Source organism: Heloderma suspectum, chromosome 16, assembly GCF_057233095.1.
Source record: "Heloderma suspectum isolate Gila_16-S chromosome 16, 16-S_ref, whole genome shotgun sequence".
NCBI lineage: Eukaryota > Metazoa > Chordata > Lepidosauria > Squamata > Helodermatidae > Heloderma > Heloderma suspectum.
This window is the reverse complement of record NC_139473.1, coordinates 21,763,660-21,782,994: the sequence shown is the minus strand read 5'-3', so window position 1 is coordinate 21,782,994 and position 19,335 is coordinate 21,763,660. Positions and strand designations below refer to the sequence as shown.

General features: G+C 49.3%; 1 protein-coding gene across 2 annotated transcripts in view; it reads left to right on the top strand.

The window, feature by feature from the left end:
* MPO (myeloperoxidase) overlaps positions 1-17,392 on the top strand; it is a 42,593-nt gene extending 25,201 nt beyond the window's left edge. The window contains exons 10-15 of one of the 2 annotated variants that reach the window (XR_014786172.1): positions 910-1,165; positions 2,384-2,554; positions 4,201-4,438; positions 13,429-13,628; positions 15,891-16,226; positions 16,320-17,390. Coding sequence is in view for 1 of the 2 variants with exons in the window: in XM_084823099.1 (XP_084679225.1) it covers positions 910-1,165; positions 2,384-2,554; positions 4,201-4,438; positions 13,429-13,628; positions 15,891-15,892 (867 nt within the window). In the remaining variant the exon portion in view is untranslated. Of the gene's footprint in view, positions 1-909; positions 1,166-2,383; positions 2,555-4,200; positions 4,439-13,428; positions 13,629-15,890 lie in introns of both variants that reach the window. The other variant, XM_084823099.1, reaches the window with a different exon arrangement.
* The last annotated feature ends 1,943 nt before the right edge of the window (positions 17,393-19,335 follow it).

Sequence of the window (19,335 nt, the reverse complement as noted above, 5' to 3'; positions counted from 1 at the left end):
GGAGCACACAACTCCCATTGCTCTTCTCCCCCCACTGCCCTTCTGTGCTTTACAGCCACTTCCACATTCCTGACAGGTTAAAGCAACCTGTTTGCCAATCCCATTTCTTTTTTAAAAAGAGAGACTCTGAGCATGTGCAGCTCCACATTTTAAACTCACTTCACCCACAGCACCATCATGGCTCCAGGAAGAAAATGGTGTTTGCTTCTGCTGCCCTGATGCTAAATAACACATTTACTGGGGAGCAAGCACCCTTTTGTTGCAGAAAAGGATAACATATCTTTAAAATAAAAATAATACGATGAGCATCTGTGACCACATATATGGCCGGCCAGCCAGCTGCCCCCCACTAGAAAATGGGTTAAAAACGAAAGAAGGAGGATGCTGCGGCAAACAGTGTCAACTAGATTTGTAAAATCCTTTCCATCTGTGTTTCACAGATGGTCAGGCGCCTTTTTGCAGTTGCAGAAATTCAGAAATCCCTGCCAAAATGCACAAATCCCCTCAAAATATGCATTGTCATGCTTTAGCCCATGGGAGAAATGCACATTTTAAGCGGGTGTTCTTTTAATTTTACGTGTTTTTCTACAACTAAATGTGCACAAAATTCCAGAAAGTAAAAAAAAAAGAAAAGAAAAGTCTGCAAATCTGCGGAATCATTTGATTCCATTGCAGATTTCTCCACCATCCCTCGGGTCAACCCCAGTGCTGGCTTGGTGCTGACACCCCGTCTCCCACTGCCACGATCACCTGCTGCTCTCAAGTGGTCATTTGGGGGTTCCCTGGGCTGGGAGTCCCTGGACCTCTGCCCCAAAGTCCAGCCACCACAGTACCACTGAGTCTTGCCAGGAGTGGCCGGGGGGCATTTAATGGCAGTGGCTCTTTGCTCACCTTTTTCTTGTGCTCCAGATAATTACCTTCCGGGAGTACCTGCCCTTGCTTCTGGGCAACACGTTCTCTCGTTATGGGCAAAGAGCTGCGAATCGCTACCGAGGCTACAACGAGTCCGTGGACCCCCGCATCGCCACCGCCTTCACCAACGCTTTTCGTTTCGGGCACACCTCCGTGCGGCCTGTCGTGTTTCGCTTGAACACTCGCTATCAGGTTCAAAGCGAGACACCGCTAGAAAAAGAATTCTTTGCGACATGGCGGATCATACAAGATGGTGAGCCCCTTCTGCACGTGGGCACGCTGGGGCTGTCGCTGGGGCTCCTTTCCTGCCAGAGCGGCTCCAGCTGGTGATTTTTCTTTGGAGAAATGGCTGTGCTGTGCAAGTGTTTAGGAGAGACTCCAGCACCCATGTCTTTTAATGTGTGAATAAAAAATATGGAGCTGTGTGCTGGTCAAAGGGGGTTCCAGGGCCCCCAAAGCTTAAAAACAAACAGCATCAGCTACCAGTCCCTGGGCTGCTTGCTTGCCTGGGCTGGTTGATGGCTGGATGGATGGCTGGCTGGATTGAATTTCTATACTGCCTTTCTGGAACCAACCAAGGCAGTTTACAAACATCCAGAAAATCAAAACCACAAACAAATGAAGACATACTAAATCCTTAAAACCAACCTTAAAAAACCATTAAAAAAAAGTAATAGGCACATTAAAAAGATAGATCTGGGGACCAATCACAGTTCTACAGGGAGGGTGTTCCAGAGTTTGGGAGCAACACAGGAGAAAGCCCTTTCCCATGTGCCCGACAAGCGGGGCTCCGCAAGCGAGGGCATCTTCCAAAGGGCTTCCTGCAGATCAGAGGAACCAAGCAGTGGCCCCTCAGATGGCCCATTATTTACGGATGGTTCAAAACCAGTATGGAAAAGATTGCTACAGGCGCCTGTCACTTTTGAAAAGATGGAGGAGGAGAAGGAAGGCATGAATTCTGAGTGCAAAATTAAGCCGCAGTGTGTCAGAGCCCTTGCTAGCAACAAGGGATGGCAGGTTCTCTTGCTGATTCAAGGCCTGTACCTCAGCAGGGACCAAATGCAATCGGGAACTACTCATTTCACACCACCTGGACTGCTAGAGAGCCACAGGGTCACATTTCTGGAGAGTTCTGGTGAGATACGGCGGGCCAGCCACCCACGCGTTTTCTAGCTTAGATCTGCAGCAATCAGGACTAGAAGACTGATTGTTTTAAAGGCAGCTGGTCATAGAATCCTAGAGATGGAATGGGCTCTGGGGGTCATCTGGCCCGGCCTCCAGTCCAGTGCAGGGTCAGCAGTGTCGGGTGCAACAACAGCGTCCTTGACAGGTCCAGCCTCTGCTTAATAAACTCCAGTGGAGGGGACCCCACCAACTCCATTCCACTCCAGTGCCAATGATGAGTTCTTACCATCAGGATGTTTCTCCTCATGTTTAGCCAATTTTATAAGTTGCTGTTTCGCCCTTGCAGGAGGCATTGACCCGATCCTGCGTGGCATGATGGCCAAGCCAGCCAAACTGCTGACACAAGACCAGATAGCTGTGGAGGCCATCAGAGACCATCTCTTTGAACAAGTTGCCAGGGTTGGGCTGGATTTACCTGCCTTGAACATGCAGCGCAGCCGAGATCAGGGCCTCTCAGGTAACGAGTGGGGGTTGTACCTGCCAGCCAGCCAGCCCACCTGCCGGCAGACATCTGAAGGCAGGGATTGTTGTTAAATGACCCAAAACCACATCAGAAATGGCAAAGATGCCCCCGTAGCTCGTCACCAGCCTACCAGCGTCTGGAGAGAGTCACAAGGGTGTCATACTGGGGACCAGAGGAGACGCAGCCCCTCCAAGCTCCATCCCTACCCAAACCTGCAACTCTTAACTTGACTACTTCATCCTGCCCCTTCCTTCTCCATCCCTCTTTCCTTGTGTGCCTTGTCTTTTCCACAGCGTGCGCCTGCAAGCGTGTTTTACTTTATTGTACACAAGCTGCACCAGGAGCCTTTTTTCACTGAGCGGTGAGATGAAAAAACACTTGCAATAAATGCTCTTGCCCCCACCCCCACAGACCAAAAATGGTGGCCCGTTTAGGAGGCTGGGGAGGTTGCCGCTCTATGGCAAACATGTCCATTCTTCTTTGCCGGCAAAATGGCCATTGTAGTGATGCTGGGGGGGCGGGGGATCCTCCCTAAATCATTGGGATTTGTCGGTGTGCAGAGACACGCAGCGTCTCCCCCAGGGAGTTCACTGACTGGATGCTAGGCCGCTTAGCGCCGGGGCTTGAGGAGGGGCCGCATACTTCCCCACCACTCCTATTTGCTTGCAAAAGACAGTGCCCTGGTGGATTGTGCCCAGAGATAAGACCGGCCTGTCCCCCCGTCTGCCACTGTTCCAACAAATCCCAGCGGGGTCACGGCGGAGTTAGTCTGGTGCAGCAAACACAAGACAGAGTCTCCTAGCACCTGAAAAGCCAACAGGTTTATTCTGGCCCTGCCTCCACTTTCCCCAGCCCGATGCCCTCAGGATGGGTTAGACTACAGCCCCAACCCTGCCCCAGGTTGGAGAAGTCTGGCATAAGCTTTTGTGGCCTACTCATGCCATGGTAAATGTGTTCCTCCAGCATTTCTGAAACTGGGCCAGGGGCCCCCAGTGTCTCTCAGTGCTGCAGCCCACCCAGTACCTCCCAGCATGCCTGCCGTATGGCACAATTACAGGCAGTCAGAGTTTCAAGCTGCAATAGGCTGGCCTTTAGGGTCTCTTTGAAGTTTTTTGCCCCACCTCTTTTGCGTTTGGCCCCACCCACCACTGGAATGTGGCCCGGGAGCTTTTCCGACAGGTATTCAGCCCTTGGGCCGAACGAGGTTTGAGACGCCCCTGGGTCAGCAAATTCTGCCTGAAATGGGGAGTCATGATTCCTCCAGAGCCAATGTCTGAACAGAAAGCTGAACTATGGAACTCTCAGCTGCAAGGAAACCACTGTGGCACAGAGCTAGCTGTTCCCAGAGAGGGGTTAGGCAGCAACTGTGAACTGAGAACGCCAAAATCCGCCTCCATCTGCTGCCTGTTTGGGACTGGGTCTGCCCCTACCCACCCGTAGTTTGTGACTGGTGGGCCTCAGTCATGTTCAGCTCTCTCAAGGGAGCCCACAAGGCAGAAGATGCAGAACCTCTGCGCTGGTCCTTACAGACCCGGCTGCTGCGGCCCAGGCACCTCCTGCAAGGCATCTGCTCAGGCGACGTTCTTCAGCAACGAACGTTGGATTTCTTGAACCCTTTCACTGTTCCTCTCCCTCGGTAGGTTATAACGCCTGGAGACAACTCTTTGGCCTCTCGCAGCCTCGCAACGAGACTGAGCTGGCTGCAGTGCTCCGCAATCGCCTGCTGGCCAAGAAGCTCATCCAGCTTTACGGGACACCCAGCAACATCGACCTCTGGATCGGGGGGGTGGCTGAGCCCTTGGTCACCAACGGCAGGGTCGGACCGCTCCTGGCCAGTATCATCGGGAAACAGTTCCAGAACCTGCGTGACGGAGACCGGTGAGCAAACGCAGGACGCCCGGCATTTCCACGACCGCAGGGGGCACCTTTGGGGGCTCCTGGGGAAATTTCACCCCACCCAGAACTCCCCAGGGGCTGCACCCCTGCTGCCGCCACCTCGTGCCACCGCAGTTCAGTAGCGCTGGCGTAAGAACCATCAGCATTGTGCCGCCAGTTTCACCAGCAAACTGTGGCGGTAGCCTCGAAAGATAAAGAAAGGAACCAAATAGTTATAAAGTGGATGTAATTCTGATAGTACGATATAAATATAGTGCGTTTGTTATAAGACTATTACAGTCGTTGTAGTCAGCGGACCAGTTGTTATTACTTGTTGACGAGATCTCTGGATTATATCCCATTTCATTACTTCATCACAACCAACTTAAAGCCAAAAATTCATCCGGTAAACCTACATTTCTTACTCATGGAGGGCAGCTAAATTCTTTCTCCAGCCTTAAATATACCTCTTACAAGCCACTCATGAAAATTCCAAAAATCCCTAACCACAGAATTTGCTGGGGTTCTTTTAGGGATGAATTCCGCCACGGATTTCAGTGAGGCCGAATGCACTGGCATTTGGCCCCCCAAAAACCGTGGCGGAACGGCCTCCCAACCCCCGCCACCCCGCGGAATCCCACCATTTGCGTAGCTGCCTTTACCGTGATAGGCTACGTAAATACTTACGTAGCCTATCACGGAAAGAGCAGCAGTGCAAACGGCACCGCTTTACATAGCCTATCACGGCAGGATGCAAATGGCGGCCGTGGCCGGAACTCCGGCTGCGGATGGCCCTGGCCAGCGGCTCCGCGGAGCTGACATGGAGCAGAGCCGGCCAGGGAGGATTCCGCAGGGAGAGACGGACCACCTCCCCCCCACTGCGAATCAAAGCTGCGAAAAGGTAAGTGACTTTCATACATCCCTAGGTTCTTTTGTTTTTGTTATTGCCCTGAGTAAAGCTGTAATGGAAAAACATTAACAGCATCTGTATATTGTTTCCAATGCAAAAATAAGAGTTTCCTGCACTCCTAAAGCCCACTGACAGGTATCTGTTTCTTCTCATCCATGTGGGAACAAATGATACTGCCAAGCGGAGCTACGAAGAAATCACGTCAGACTTTGAAGCTTTGGGAAGGAAACTCAAGAACTTTGGGGCCTAGATAGTTTTCTCCTCCATCCTTCCAGTAGTTCGAAGAGGGATAGAAAGGGGGAAAAAAATACTCCGGGTGAATGACTGGCTACGAAGGTGGTGCCGACAGGAGAGGTTTGGATTCTGGGACCACGGGCTATACTTCCTGGAAGATGGGCTGTTGGCAAGGGACGGGTTGCACCTCACAAGGGCTGGGAAGAATGTGTTTGGCCACAGCATGAAGAACTTCATCAGGAGGGCTTTAAACTGAATCCTACAGGGGAGGGAGATGTAACGTTGGGAGTAACAATGGACGAAGGCTCATGCACCGCAACGGAGAGAACAGCTGTAATAGCGCCCGATAATAGTCTTCAGAAATAAGTAGGAAGAAAGCCAGACCATGAAGCACATGGTCTTCGATGTCTATATACTAATGCCCAGAGTATGGGAAACAAACAGAACGAACGTGAACTCTTAATACAGGACGAAAATTATGACTTGATCGCTGTAACTGAGACTTGGTGGGATGACTCTCATAACTGGAATAGAATCACAGAATAGTAGGGTTGGAAAGGGCCTACAAGGCCATCGTGTCTGACCCCCTGCTCAGTGCAGGAATCCAAGTCAGAGCATCCCTGACAGATGGCTGTCCAGCCTTGTCTTGAATGCCTCCAGGGTGGGAATGCCCACTGCCTCCCTAGGGAATTGTCATATTGCTCTAACAGTCAAGACGTTTCTCCTGAAGTTCAGCCTGAATCTGGCTTCCTGTAACTTGAGCCCATTATTCCATGTCCTGCACTCTGGGATGATAGAGAAGAGATCCTGGCCTTCCTCTCTGCAACAACCTTTCAAGTACTTGAATTGCTGAATACAGCAATTGAAGGATATAACTCATTCAAAAAGAACAGGAGGAACAGAAAGGGAGGTGAGGTTGCACTATATGTTAAAAAGACATATCTCTGCACAGAAATAAAGGAGGATGAGCTTGGTAGTCCCATTGAGAGCATATGGGTTAAAATAAATACAGCAAAGAATAAAAGGAACATGGTGGTCGGGAGTCTACTATGGGCCGCCCAATCAAGGAGAAGACAAGGATGAAACTTTTGAAAAGCAAATAGCCAGTGTTTCAAGGAAGCATGATTTAGTAGTAATGGGGGACTTCAATTTCCCCAATATTTGCTGGGAGATAAATTCTGCAAAACATGGCCCCTCCAGGAAATTCCTGACTTGTGTGGCCGATAACTTCCTCCTACAGAAAGTAGAGGAAGGAACTAGAGGATCGGCTATCCTTGACTTGATCCTAACCAACAGAGATGACTTACTGGATAAAGTAGCAGTTACAGGAACTCTGGGGGAAAGTGACCATGTTGTACTTGAGTTCTTGGTTCTAAGGGAAGCAAAAGCCGAGTGTAGTCAAACACGTACCCTGGATTTTAGGAAAGCCAGTTTTAATAAACTCAGAACAATGATCAGTAAGGTCCCATGGCAAGCAACTCTAACGAGAAAAGGAGTGCAAGATAGGTGGGAGTTTTTAAAAAAGGAAATTCTCAAGGCACAATTACAAACAATTCCAACAAGAAGAAAAGGTAGAAGACAACAGAGGAAGGCAATGTGGCTTCACAAAAAGCTTAGAGATGACCTGAAAACAAAAAAGGACACATATAGGAAGTGGAAGGAAGGCCAAGCAACAAAGGAAGAGTGCAGGCAGGTAGCACAGAATTGCAGGGATGGCATCAGAAAGGCTAAAGCTGAGAACGAGCTGAGGTTAGCGAGGGATGCTAAAAGCAACAAAAAGGCTTTCTTCAGATACATGCATAGTAAAAGACACAGGAAAGAAATGGTGGTTGAGCTATTAAATAAGGATGGCAAAATGATAACAGATGACAGAGAAAAGGCAGAAGTGCTAAATTCCTGCATCGGCTCAGTCTTCTCCCGAAAGAGGGTCTGTGACCCCCTGGCAAAGGCAGAGTACGGGATGAAGGGACAGGATTGCAGCTCGAGATCGAGAGGCATATGGTCAAGGGACACCTAACTACCTTGAATGAGTTCAAATCTCCAGGGCCAGATGAACTGCATCCTACAGTAATAAAGGAACCAGCAGAAGAACTCTCAGAACCGCTGTCTATTCTCTTTGAGCAATCATGGACGATGGGTGAAGTGCCAGATGACTGGAGGAGGGCTAATGATGTCCCTATCTTCAAAAAGGGCAAAAACGAGGAACCTGAGAACTACAGACCAGTCAGTCTGACATCAATCCCTGGGAAAATTCTGGAGCAGATGATAAAGCAATCCATCCCTTCTCAAACTGGGGAGAGGTAATGAGTGGGGTACTGCAGGGCTCAGTCCTGGGCCCAGTGCTCGTCAACATTTTTATTACAGACTTGGAGGAGGAGGTGCAGGGAATGCTGATCAAATCTGCAGATGACACAAAATTGGTTGGGATAGCTAATACTTTGGAAGACAGAAACAAAATTCAAAGTGATCTGGATAGACTGGAGCGCTGGGCAGAAAACAACAGAATGACATTTAATAGGGATAAATGCCAAGTTCTGCACCTAGGAAAAAGAAACCAAATGCACAGTTACAAGGTGGGGGATACGTGGCTCAACAATACTACAAGCGAAAAGGATCTTGGAATTGTTGTCGATCACAAGCTGAATATGAGCCAACAATGGGATATGGCTATAAAAAAGGCAAATGCTCTTTTGGGCTGCATTAATAGAAGCATAGCTTCCAAATCCCAGGAAGTACTAGTTCCCCTCTACTCAGCACTGGTTAGGCCTCATCTGGAGTACTGTGTCCAGTTTTAGGCACCACACTTTAAGAAGGATGCAGACAAACTGGAGAGGGTTCAGAGGAGGGCAGCAAAGATGATCAGGGGACTGGAAACAAAGCCCTATGAAGAGAGACTGAAAGAACTGGGCATGTTTAGCCTTGAGAAGAGAAGACTGAGGGGAGATAGGATAGCGCTCTTCAAGTCCTTGAAAGGTTGTCCCAGAGAGGAAGGCCAGGATCTCTTCTCGATCATCCCAGAGTGCAGGACACAGAATAATGTGCTCAAGTTACAGGAAGCCAGATTCCGGCTGAACATCAGGAAAAACTTCCTGGCTGTTAGAGCAATACGACAATGGAACCAATGACCTAGGGAGGTGGTGGGCTCTCCCACACTGGAGGCATTCAAGACGAGGCTGGACAGCCATCTGTCAGGGATGCTCTGACTTGGATTCCTGCACTGAGCAGGGGGTTGGACGCGATGGCCTTGTAGGCCCATTCCAACCCTACTAGTCTATGAGTCTATGATTATATTCTATGATTCATCTGAAAGCACCTTGAAAACAATGCAGTGATTACTTGAAGCCAACATGGATTTGTCAAGAACAAATCCTGCCAGACGAATCTGATCTCATTTTTTGATCAAGTAACCTCCCTTGTGGACCGTGGGAATGCTGTAGACATAATATACCTTGACTTCAGCAAAGCTTTCGACGAAGTGCCCCATGATATCCTGATGAGCAAACTAGCTCAAAGTGGGATAGATGAAACAACGATCCGGTGGATCCACAGTTGGCTATAGAATCGGACTCAAAGAGTGCTTCTCAATGGGATCTTCTCCAACTAGGGAGAGGTAATGAGCGGGGTACTGCAGGGCTCAGTCCTGGGCCCAGTGCTCTTCCACATTTTTATTAATGACTTGGAGGAGGAGGTGCAGGGAATGCTGATCAAATTTGCAGATGACACCAAATTGGGCGGGATAGCTAATACTTTGGAAGACAGAAACAAAATTCAAAGTGATCTTGATAGACTGGAGCGCTGGGCAGAAAACAACAGAATGAAATAGGGATAAATGCCAAATTCTGCACCTTGGAAAAAGAAACCAAATGCACAGTTACAAGATGGGGGATACTTGGCTCAACAATACTACAAGCGAGAAGGATCTTGGAATTGTTGTCGATCACAAGCTGAATATCAGTCAACGATTGAATGTGGCTGCAAAAAAGGCAAATGCTTTTTTGGGCTGCATTACTTGAAGCATAGCTTCCAAATCCTGGGAAGTGGTAGTTCCCCTCTATTCAGCACTGGTTAGGCCTCATCTGGAGTACTGTTCTGGGCACCACACTTTAAGAAGGATGCAGACAAGCTGGAGAGGGTTCAGAGCGGGGCAACAAAGATGATCAGGGGACTGGAAACAAAGCTGTATGAGGAGAGACGGAAAGAAGTGGGCATGTTGAGCCTTGAGAAGAGGAGATATGATAGCACTCTTCAAGCACTTGAAAGGTTGTCACAGAGAGGAAGGCCAGGATCTCTCCTCCATCATCCCAGAGCGCAGGACACGGAAGAATGGGCTCAAGTGACAGGAAGCCAGATTCTGGCTGAACATCTGGAAAAACCTCCCGACTGTTAGAGCAATACGACAATGGAACCCATTACCTGGGGAGGTGGGGGGCTCTCCCATACTGGAGGCATTCAAGACGAGGCTGGACAGCCACCTGCCAGGGATGCTCTGACTTGGATTCCTGCATTGAGCAGGGGGTTGGACTCGATGGCCTTGTAGGCCCCTCCCAACCCTACTCTTCTATGATTCTATGAACCCTCAGTGATTCAAGTACTAACCACAGAATTTATCAGGGGTCTATTGTTTTTTCTTACTGCCCTGCAAAGAGCTGCAAGAGGGAGAAAAAAAAAAAAGCATTAATAGCTTCTGTATGTTGTTTCCAGTGCTAAAGTAAATGTTAGTAATGCAAAGGCTAACCTTCACAGAGAAGTGGTGGATACGGCCAACTGCTCACCAAATGTGGCAGAATAATACACCTTCACGCACCTTCTGAATTTATTTTTTTTTGCAATGGAACGAATCCAGTCTGTCCTCTATAGAAGAATGAATCTAGATCTACTGTTGTCTCAGTCAGAAGCATTTTGCATCCACCAGCTCCATTCTTTGTCTCCTGCAGGATTAAATGACACTTATCTGTATAAAGGCAGCCGCTGGCGTGATCACATCACTCTGGTGCTGAAGGAGTTGCACTGGCTACCAGTTGTTTTCCGGGCCAAATTCAAGGTGTTGGTTTTGACCTTTAAAACCCTATACGGTTCCGGCCCAGCCTATCTCAAGGAGCGCCTCCAGCAACACCAGACAGGCTGCTCAACAAGATCAGCCTCAGATGGCCTTCTCTCTGTCCCATCAGCCAGGACAGCTAGGCTGGTGAGGACGAGGGAGAGGGCCTTCTCTGTGGTGGCCCCCACTCTGTGGAACTCCTTCCCTAGGGAACTCCACCATGCCCCCTCTTCAATGAGCTTCCGCCACGCATTGAAAACTTGGTTGTGCAGGCAGGCATTTGGGGTGGGTTAGGGTATTTTTAGACAATGTTTTAATGTGTAATTTTAATGTTTTAAATTGTACTGTCATACATTGCCCAGAGTGGCCAGGTGACTGGCCAGATGGGCGATTAAGAAATTTAATCAATAAAATAAATAAATATTTCTGTGAATTATAAGCGTGCCTGTACTTGAAAAGTTCATCTATAGATTTCTGATAATGGACATGTCTTACAAGTGAGAGCCTTCCTTGTCTTTATAAGACTGTGGGTTTGTTTGAACTTATAGGCTTATTTGTGCAAAAATGTATACTGTGACTTTTAATTTTTGTAACATGGACAGCAGCTGAATCCAAGTATCTTATAAAAACCTTTTACTCCGCTACATTTGGTGAGCAGCTGGCCATATCCACCACTTGTTTGTGAAAGTTTGGTCTCCCTCACTGAAGATTAGTATTACTGAGATTTACTTTAGAACTGGAAACAACCTACAGATGCTGTTAATGGTTTTTTCCCTTGCAGATCTTTGTGGGGCAGTAAGAAAAACAACACATTCTTAATTAATTCTGTGGTTAGAGATTTTTTGGAAGATTCACAAGCGGTTTGTAAGAGGCATATTACAGGCCAAAGAAAGAATTCAGCTGCCTCATGAGTAAGAAATGTAGGGTTAACAGATGAATTTTTGGCTTTAAATTGGTTTTCATGAAGTAATGAAACAGGACATAATCCAGAGAACTTGTCAACAAATAACAGTAACTGGTCTGCCGACTAGAACAGTTGCCATCATTGTCTTATAACAAATGCGCTGTATTTATATTGTACTATCACAATTATACCCACTTCATAATTATTCAGTTCCTTTCTTGATCTTTTGTATGGACCTTCTCATTTGTATTATGGTGGCCTAAAAAGGCCAGCTCTACAGGCGGGCATGAGACACTGTGCTGCGTGGGGCAGAGTGGCACCTGGCACCCCACACCCACCCAAGTCAAGGTGCACAGTACCCAAAGCCAGCCACGCTAGACCATTCCATAAACATCTCTGCCCATCCCTGGCAGTAGAAACACAATAGTAACAAAGTAAATAACAGCCAAACATCTGCTGCCTGAGGTGACTGCCTCACTCTGCCTCATGGTAGGGCCGGCCCTGCAACTTTAGCTTTAAACCAAGGTTTTAAATTTGGTGGCAAACCTCTGATCGTTTTGCTGCTGCTGCCACCACGACAGCAGCAAATTCAGCAGCAGCAGGGGGGTGGCAGGGGCTACGCTTAAAGCCGGGGTCCCCATGTGGCCAACCAAATTTTCAGCTGGTGCCCTCTAGGTGTTTGGGACAACAATACTTATAATCTCTGACCATGGGCCGTTCTGGCTGGGAGCTGTAGTCCAGAACATCTGGAAGGGTGAAATGGATGGATCCTAACCTACCCAGCGCCACTCTGCTCATTCCTGGGCATGCTTGCCTGGAAGTAAGTCTCACACTGTGCCTGATGGGACTCACTCCCTAGTAAAGTATGTTGAGGGTTGTGGTCTTTATGTCTCAAGACTGTTGGGGTGGGGGGCGGGGGAGAGAAAAATCCTGAAGATTCAAATAGTTGGCACTAGCAAAAGATCGAGAAGGAGTTCTAGCAAGGCACAATAATAGGGATATAAAATAGGAGGTAGTGACATGCATCCAACAGTTACCAGAAAAGCGGGACTGTCCCTCTTAAACATAGGTAAGTGCAGCTACTCGCAGGCATTTGACCACATCTGATAAGATTTTAACTGCTCCTGGGATTTCTGTTCTTGATTGCTTTTAATTGTTTTTGTAGGTAAATGGTTTTTTATTTCATACTGTATTTTTAAGGTTTTAAGATGATTCCTCCTACACTGATACTGTTCTGGTTTGCAGGATCGCAGCGAGGGAAATTAGCCACGGTGGTCTATTCCCCCTGCCATGGGTTATTCCCCTCGAATAACCCAACAACAGCCCATAGGTTATTTGAGTGTTGCAGCCCCCTGAATCAAGCCATGCTGCCCGGGTTCAGAAGGCAAGCTGTGCCAGCGAGGGCAACTGGGGAGATCCAGACGGCACGTGACCAGCACATGCGGCAGGGTGAACAAGCCGCACTGCAATTGCGTGGACGGGTCATTGGGTTCCTCGATAACTTCATGCAGTGGTGTAGTGGAAGCAGGGACTGCAGGTCCAAGCCCCTGGACTTTTTGAGCAGCATGGACAATTAGCAGGGACCCTCAGAATTGTTGCAAGCTATTCCTGTTATAATGCAGAGTCTTCTGGGGCGGCTGGGTCTCAAAGAGGCAATGAAGACCCATCAGCTTTACCAAGGCCTGCCCCTGGTGGAGAGGAGAACTGCCAGAACCGGTTTGTTGATGTGGATCAATGGAGCTGCCTGCATTTTTGGCCTCTACCGGGGGCTGCGGCTATGGAGACGGTCACGAGGAGTGCCTGCACATCACAATGTGCTCCCACGCTGCTGGCTTTGACCCAGCTGGAAGCACTCTGCAGCTCTGGGAAGCTGATGCTCTTGTGGCCCCTTTTCTGTTTCCTTCCAGATTCTGGTGGGAGAATCCCGGCGTATTCACCCCGGAGCAGCGCAAGGCTCTCACCCAAGTCAGCTTGCCCCGCATCATCTGTGACAACACCTACATCCGAGAGGTGCCTCGGTTTGTTTTCCGGGTCAACCAGTACCCTCGCAATTTTGTCAGCTGCAACGCCATCCCGAGGCTCAGCCTCTTCCCCTGGAAGGCCATGTGTGAGTCCAGCTGCGTTGCTCCTGCAAATCTCCCCCACCCCTGCACATTAATCAGGTGCATGACTAGGACTGCGCATGACTAAGGCTGCACAGAGGGGACTCTTTCTTGAGACTCCAGAAGAAAGGCCTCCTTAGCTATTCGCCTCAAATTTGTCTGAGCACCTGGGTAAGCTTTTGATCATCCCTCCCGCTAATGCCGAACATGAGCAGCCTGTGCTGACCGCTTTGGGGCGAAAATGGGGCCACTGGCAACAAAGAGAGAGGTGCCTGCATGGTCAGCAGGGCCTGTAAGGGGACAGTCAGGAGACTAGAAATATCCCCCCACGCACACACACAATATTTCATTGGATGCCCCACTGCTTCTGACTTAACTGGCAGGCAAAGACGCTTTTATTCAAGCAGGCCTGGAGATGTGAAAGCCTGGCAAGGGGAGGCCAGAAAAAGTGGCAGGGAGGAATGGACCCAGAAAAATTCAAAATACACAGACATTTCCCCCCATTTTTCCCATGGATTTTTGGAAAATGTGGGGGGAAATGTTTTTCCCTGAATCTTACCATGAGGTGTATGTTCCATTTCCCACCCCCCCCATCTGCCAGGCCTTCACATGTCTTGGTAGAACTTTGACCCATAAACTGAAGGTTGTTGCTGAAGGGGGAGTTGCGGGGTATTATTCTTTTTTTGTTGTTATTTATTACATTTCTATACCGCCCCATAGCCGAAGCTCTCTGGGCGGTTAGCTGGTGTGGTGCTGTCTATTGCTTTTATTGCTGTGTTTTTAATTAATTGTGTCTTTAATTGATCTGTTTTTATGGTATGGTTTCAGTAAGGTTCTGTGTTTAATCTGCATTTTATTATTGTTAGCCGCCTGGAGCGCCATTTTTGGTGGAAAGGCAGGGATACACATCGAGTAGTACATAAGTAGTGCAAGAATGGGGCTTCTGCCACCCATAGGGTGAGGCGTTGGGCTGGGAGAGAGAGTGGAGTGGAGGAGGACGCAGAACGTTGTGCTGGGGTGGGTCCCGCCCGCCCGCTCGCTCGCTCGCTCCTTCCAAGAAGCGCTCAAGCATTTCAGTAAGGAGCAGGCAACATCGTGGGGCCCGAAGGCACATTTGCCCCACTGCCATTTGGGCTCACGTGCATTTATTTTTGGGATTCTCTCTCTGCGCATTTGTTTTCAGGATTCTCTCTTTGCTTCCCCCTCACTTGCTGCGATTCTCTCTTCGCTTGCCCTCACGGTGGGCTTCTGTCCTTTCTAGCCCCCTTCCTCCTCCTCCTCCACCAGCACTTCCTCCTCCTTTCTTCTTTCTCTCCCTGCCCTTCTGCTGCCTATTGCCGCTTTCCTTCCCCGCCAGTGCCACCTCCTTCGGACCCCTGACCCGAGCGCCTGACCAGGGTATAGGAGCCACCACCCAAAACCGTGCCAGTGGCTTCTACATACTATCGAACGAGGCCAAGGCAAATGGGTGGGAAGTTCATGCGGTCGTGTGTTTGGGGGTTTGTAAGAAATCGTGAACGTCTGCAAATTCCTCCATAGCCAGGACGGCAACAACTTGAGACTTGAACGTGGGCGAAAGCAAACCAGGCTGGTGCCAAGGGTAGGCCTGGTCGGAGCCCTGCCCAGGGCCCACACCCCACTGACAAGGGCCCCCTGGAGCGGCTCCCACAAGCCATAGCCAGCATCACCAATGGTAAAGGGTGATGGGGATTGCAGTCCAACAACATCTGGAGGGCCACACATTCCCCATCCCCGGTCTAGATAGCGTGTCCAAAAAGGACTGATCTGCCACGTGGGGGGGGGGGCACCTCCACGACTGGCCATAATTGGGCATCTCCATCATTCGAGACCTTCCGGCTCGCCCTGCACAGACGGACGGATGTTCAGCGGTTGGCTCTGGAGGGACGAGAAGGAGGCCGCACAGCCCGTGTTGAACCGATTGCGTTCATGGCCTCAGTAGGCCAGGAGCTTAGAAGGCGTCTTATCAAGGACTCCCCCAGCCTGGCACACAGGCACCCCCTGTGCCTGCAACTCCCATCAGGGTGGCTGGGGGTGATAGGGCTTGTAGTCCATGCAGTAGTAGAGCACCAAGTTGGGGGGGAGTAAATTGGACAAATATCTCAAGGCTGGCCAGGAAAGAAGGCTGTAATCGCCTTTGGTCTGATCCAGCGAGGTTCCCTTTCTGCCCCGGGCGAGACCTGGCAGCAACATTTCCCACCCCCTAGAAGGTGCCTTCCTTTAATTGCGTTTTTTCCTCCCATCTGCAGGAGAAGCATCTCTGGAGGTGCCAGCGGACAGTGGTCCCCATTCACCTGGCACTGGCATTGACATCCCTACGAAGACATGTTTTAATTTTGCTGCAGCTCAGTTTTCTACCGCTGCTTGTTGTCTACCTGGATTTATTTTATTTTTTTAATTTTATTTTTTTGCAAGAGAGAAGACAGCTCTCCAACCTTGATGCAGGGAGCCAGGTTAAAATGGTTGCTGCCCTCTTCCCACCACGGCTAAAATTGTGCAGTGTAGTGACATCCCAGAAGGGTTGCCGTCCTAGTCAGCTTTGCGGTGGGTTGAACTATTATTGCAGTCTGCCCGGTGCCCTTCACATAGGGGTGTGTGTGTGTGGGGGGGACTCCCTTCAAACTTGTGGGGAATTCTGCCTACTCCCCTTCAAATATTTGGTGAAATCCCCCCCATACACACACACACACACACACACACACACACTGCCACCACCTACAGGAGAATTTTCAGCAACCAGTGCAGGATGCGGCCGCCCTGATTCTTATTGAGGTCAGGCGGTTGGAGCAGGTTACACTGATATTGTAACATTTGCACTGGCTGCCGGTGTGTTTCCAGGCCCAATTTAAAGTGCTGGTGCATTGACCTTCAACACTCTCTATCAGGTGTGGGCAACTTCAGCTGTTTAGGCCCACAACTCCCATCAGCTCTGGGTTTACAGAGTCAATAAGGGATAATGGGAGTTGTAAGCCAAAACATCTGGAGAGCCACAAGTTACCCACATCTGCCCTATATGGTTTGGGGCCAGGTTGATTGAAGAACCCCTCACACCCCTATGAACCTGCCTAGGCCTAACGATTGGCCTCAGGAGCTCTTCTGCCTGTCAGAGGTCCGCCTTTAAGATCAGTTAGACTGGCAGGCGCTAGACACAGGGCGTTTTTGGTGGTGGCCCCAGTTCTGTGGCTCTCCCTCTCAAGGGACATGGAATCACAGAGCTGGAAGGGACCTTGGAGATCCTGTTTAGCTAGTCAAAAGCAAGCTAACGAGGGCCAGGGGAGATAAACAGTAACTCTAGAAGCTGGGAGGGAGAGGGAAATAGCACGGCAAAGGGGTGGACAGGAGAGAAGGAGCCAGGCTAGAGGCTAGGAGGGAAGAGAAAGAAGACACACACCCCACCCCAGACATTTTCCAAAGTTTTCCTTCAAGCAATTATTCTGAAGGAGGCAGGGAGCTTCATGGGTGTCACTGGAGGTCCCGGGGGTGCCACTGCTCCCACGGGCCCTGCACTGGGGAACCTGCTCTAGGCAACTTTTGCATGGCTTGCACTCCTGCTGGTTTAAACTGCTGGTCTGGGCCTTTTACATTGTATAAGGGTGCGGTGCTGGGTTCTGCAATGCTCAGCTGCTGCTTTCCTATGATTATATTTTATAGGAATCATGTTTTCTTTTCCTTTAGGGCTTTGCCCTAAAAGGCAGCTTAGAACTCTCAAAACCAAATACAATTAAAATAAATACATTTTGGGTGTGCTGTTTTCGCTCAGCCCTACTTTCAAGGAAAGGGAATCTCAGAAGGGAAAGGGAATCTCACTGGTGGCATTTCCCTCCTCTGCCCCAAATCCTGCCGGTGTGTTTTGGGCTGTCCCAAAGACCACCCACTCACTCCCCCATTAGTAGTTACAATCAGGTTTGGCAAAGTGGTATTCATGAACTGGCACAGTTTGAAGACCTTTTCCTTTGACCTAATGAATCCACTGGTGCTTTCCTTCATCGCCAGTGGCATTTGTTTTTTAAAACTCAAAGAACAGTAGCAGCAGCACCCCTGACCCGCTTGTTCTGTGGGTTCAACAGGGCTGCCTGGGATTCAGGCAGAAGTGAAACGGGAAGTGAAACGGACAAGAGCAAGCGAATCCACACAGAAGGCGCTCAGCCTTAAATCTGGGTGTTCCCTGCATAAAGGTGTTTCCAGCAGCACCTGGAAAGATGTACATCTTTCCGTCTGAATCCATAAGCATATATATTTCTCTGTCCAGAAAGCTTTTACGCGGATTCATGCATCTATCCATTTCTATCAGCGATATGGCAATTTCCATACCCTAGACTTGAAAACAAATATGTCTCATTCCCAAAATTACATCTAGGCACTTGTCAGAGAGAGTGCAAAAAGGGTTAAGAGATATGCTCTTTTTAGTCCCGTATATGAACTCGCACATCTTCTAACGAGACTGACACACCCGCTTACACGGAATCTTTAGACATCGGCAAATAGAGTGTCTATGGCGAGGAAGGCGATTCCCACCCAGAGAAGTCCCCACTCAGACACCATTGAAAAGGATAACGCCACAATGGCACATTTATTAAGGTTTACAGAGATTCAAATGCACATGCTGATTTGGGGGGAATCGGCTGAGCAAATGGATTTGTTAACAGACCAACGGGGGACGCTTCAGCCTTCACTGGGTGATGCCTTGGTGGGGAAATTAGCTGCATTCTATGTGAAGCTGGCCTAAGAGTAGTTTTTGAGACAGCAGGAAGGGATCTCCCCAAGCCTTGAAGCATATGCACACACAACACAAGGAGGGGAAAGAGTGGGTGGAAGCTACAATTTGTACTAAGAAGCTCCAAGAGCAATATACCTTTCCTTGGGCTAGAGCCCTTTCCTACAGACAGGAACCAGCACACGCTGCCATTCCTGGCCTCAGGTGCAGAGGAAGGAAAGCAGGAAGCCTTGATGGTGGCACCTTGCTCTGGCAAGCAAGGGGGCCCCATGATTTCTGTGGGAAGGAGGCGAGCCCTTCAGGGATTTCAGCACTGAGCCCTTCCTCTGGGAGGAGAAACTCTGAGTGACTTTCCCAGCACTGTGCCAGGCCTCTGGGAAGGGGGACGGGGGCCTCGGGCTGCCCCAACCTGAGGCTTCTTATGCAGTTCAGAGAAAAGCTGTGACATCACAACTTTCATGAGCCAGACAACACTCATAGGCACTGAAAATGGGGTAAGGACTGAGCTGGCTTTTCATCCCGTATAACAAAGCTGGGTGCTTGGTTGTATTGGTGGAGACAACGGCCCTACTGGATCCTTCTTACTATCTCCATTCTGTTAACAAAAGGGGACCTTACATGCTAACGCCTGCCTTAAGGACAGGTATCAAGGCTGGAGTTCAGCAACAGGAGCCAGTTGCAGGTAGCTGACCAGGTACCTGACCAGATATCACTCTTGCTATACAGCACATTCATGGTTTGCTCAGTTTTTACCCCCACCTTTGCCTTTGGGGAATACATTGTAGGAAGCCCATTATAAACTGAATTGCTTGATCTAGTCTTACCTGATTGCTCTGAACCCCATTCCTGTGCTTTTCTCTCACCTTTCCTGAAGCTGGGGCCACTTCATAACAGGATTGTAAGAAATAGCCCTTATACTGACGTAAGCATACAGCTGTCAGAGTTGGACACATTACGGCAGCCCTGTCTTGAGTGAAGCC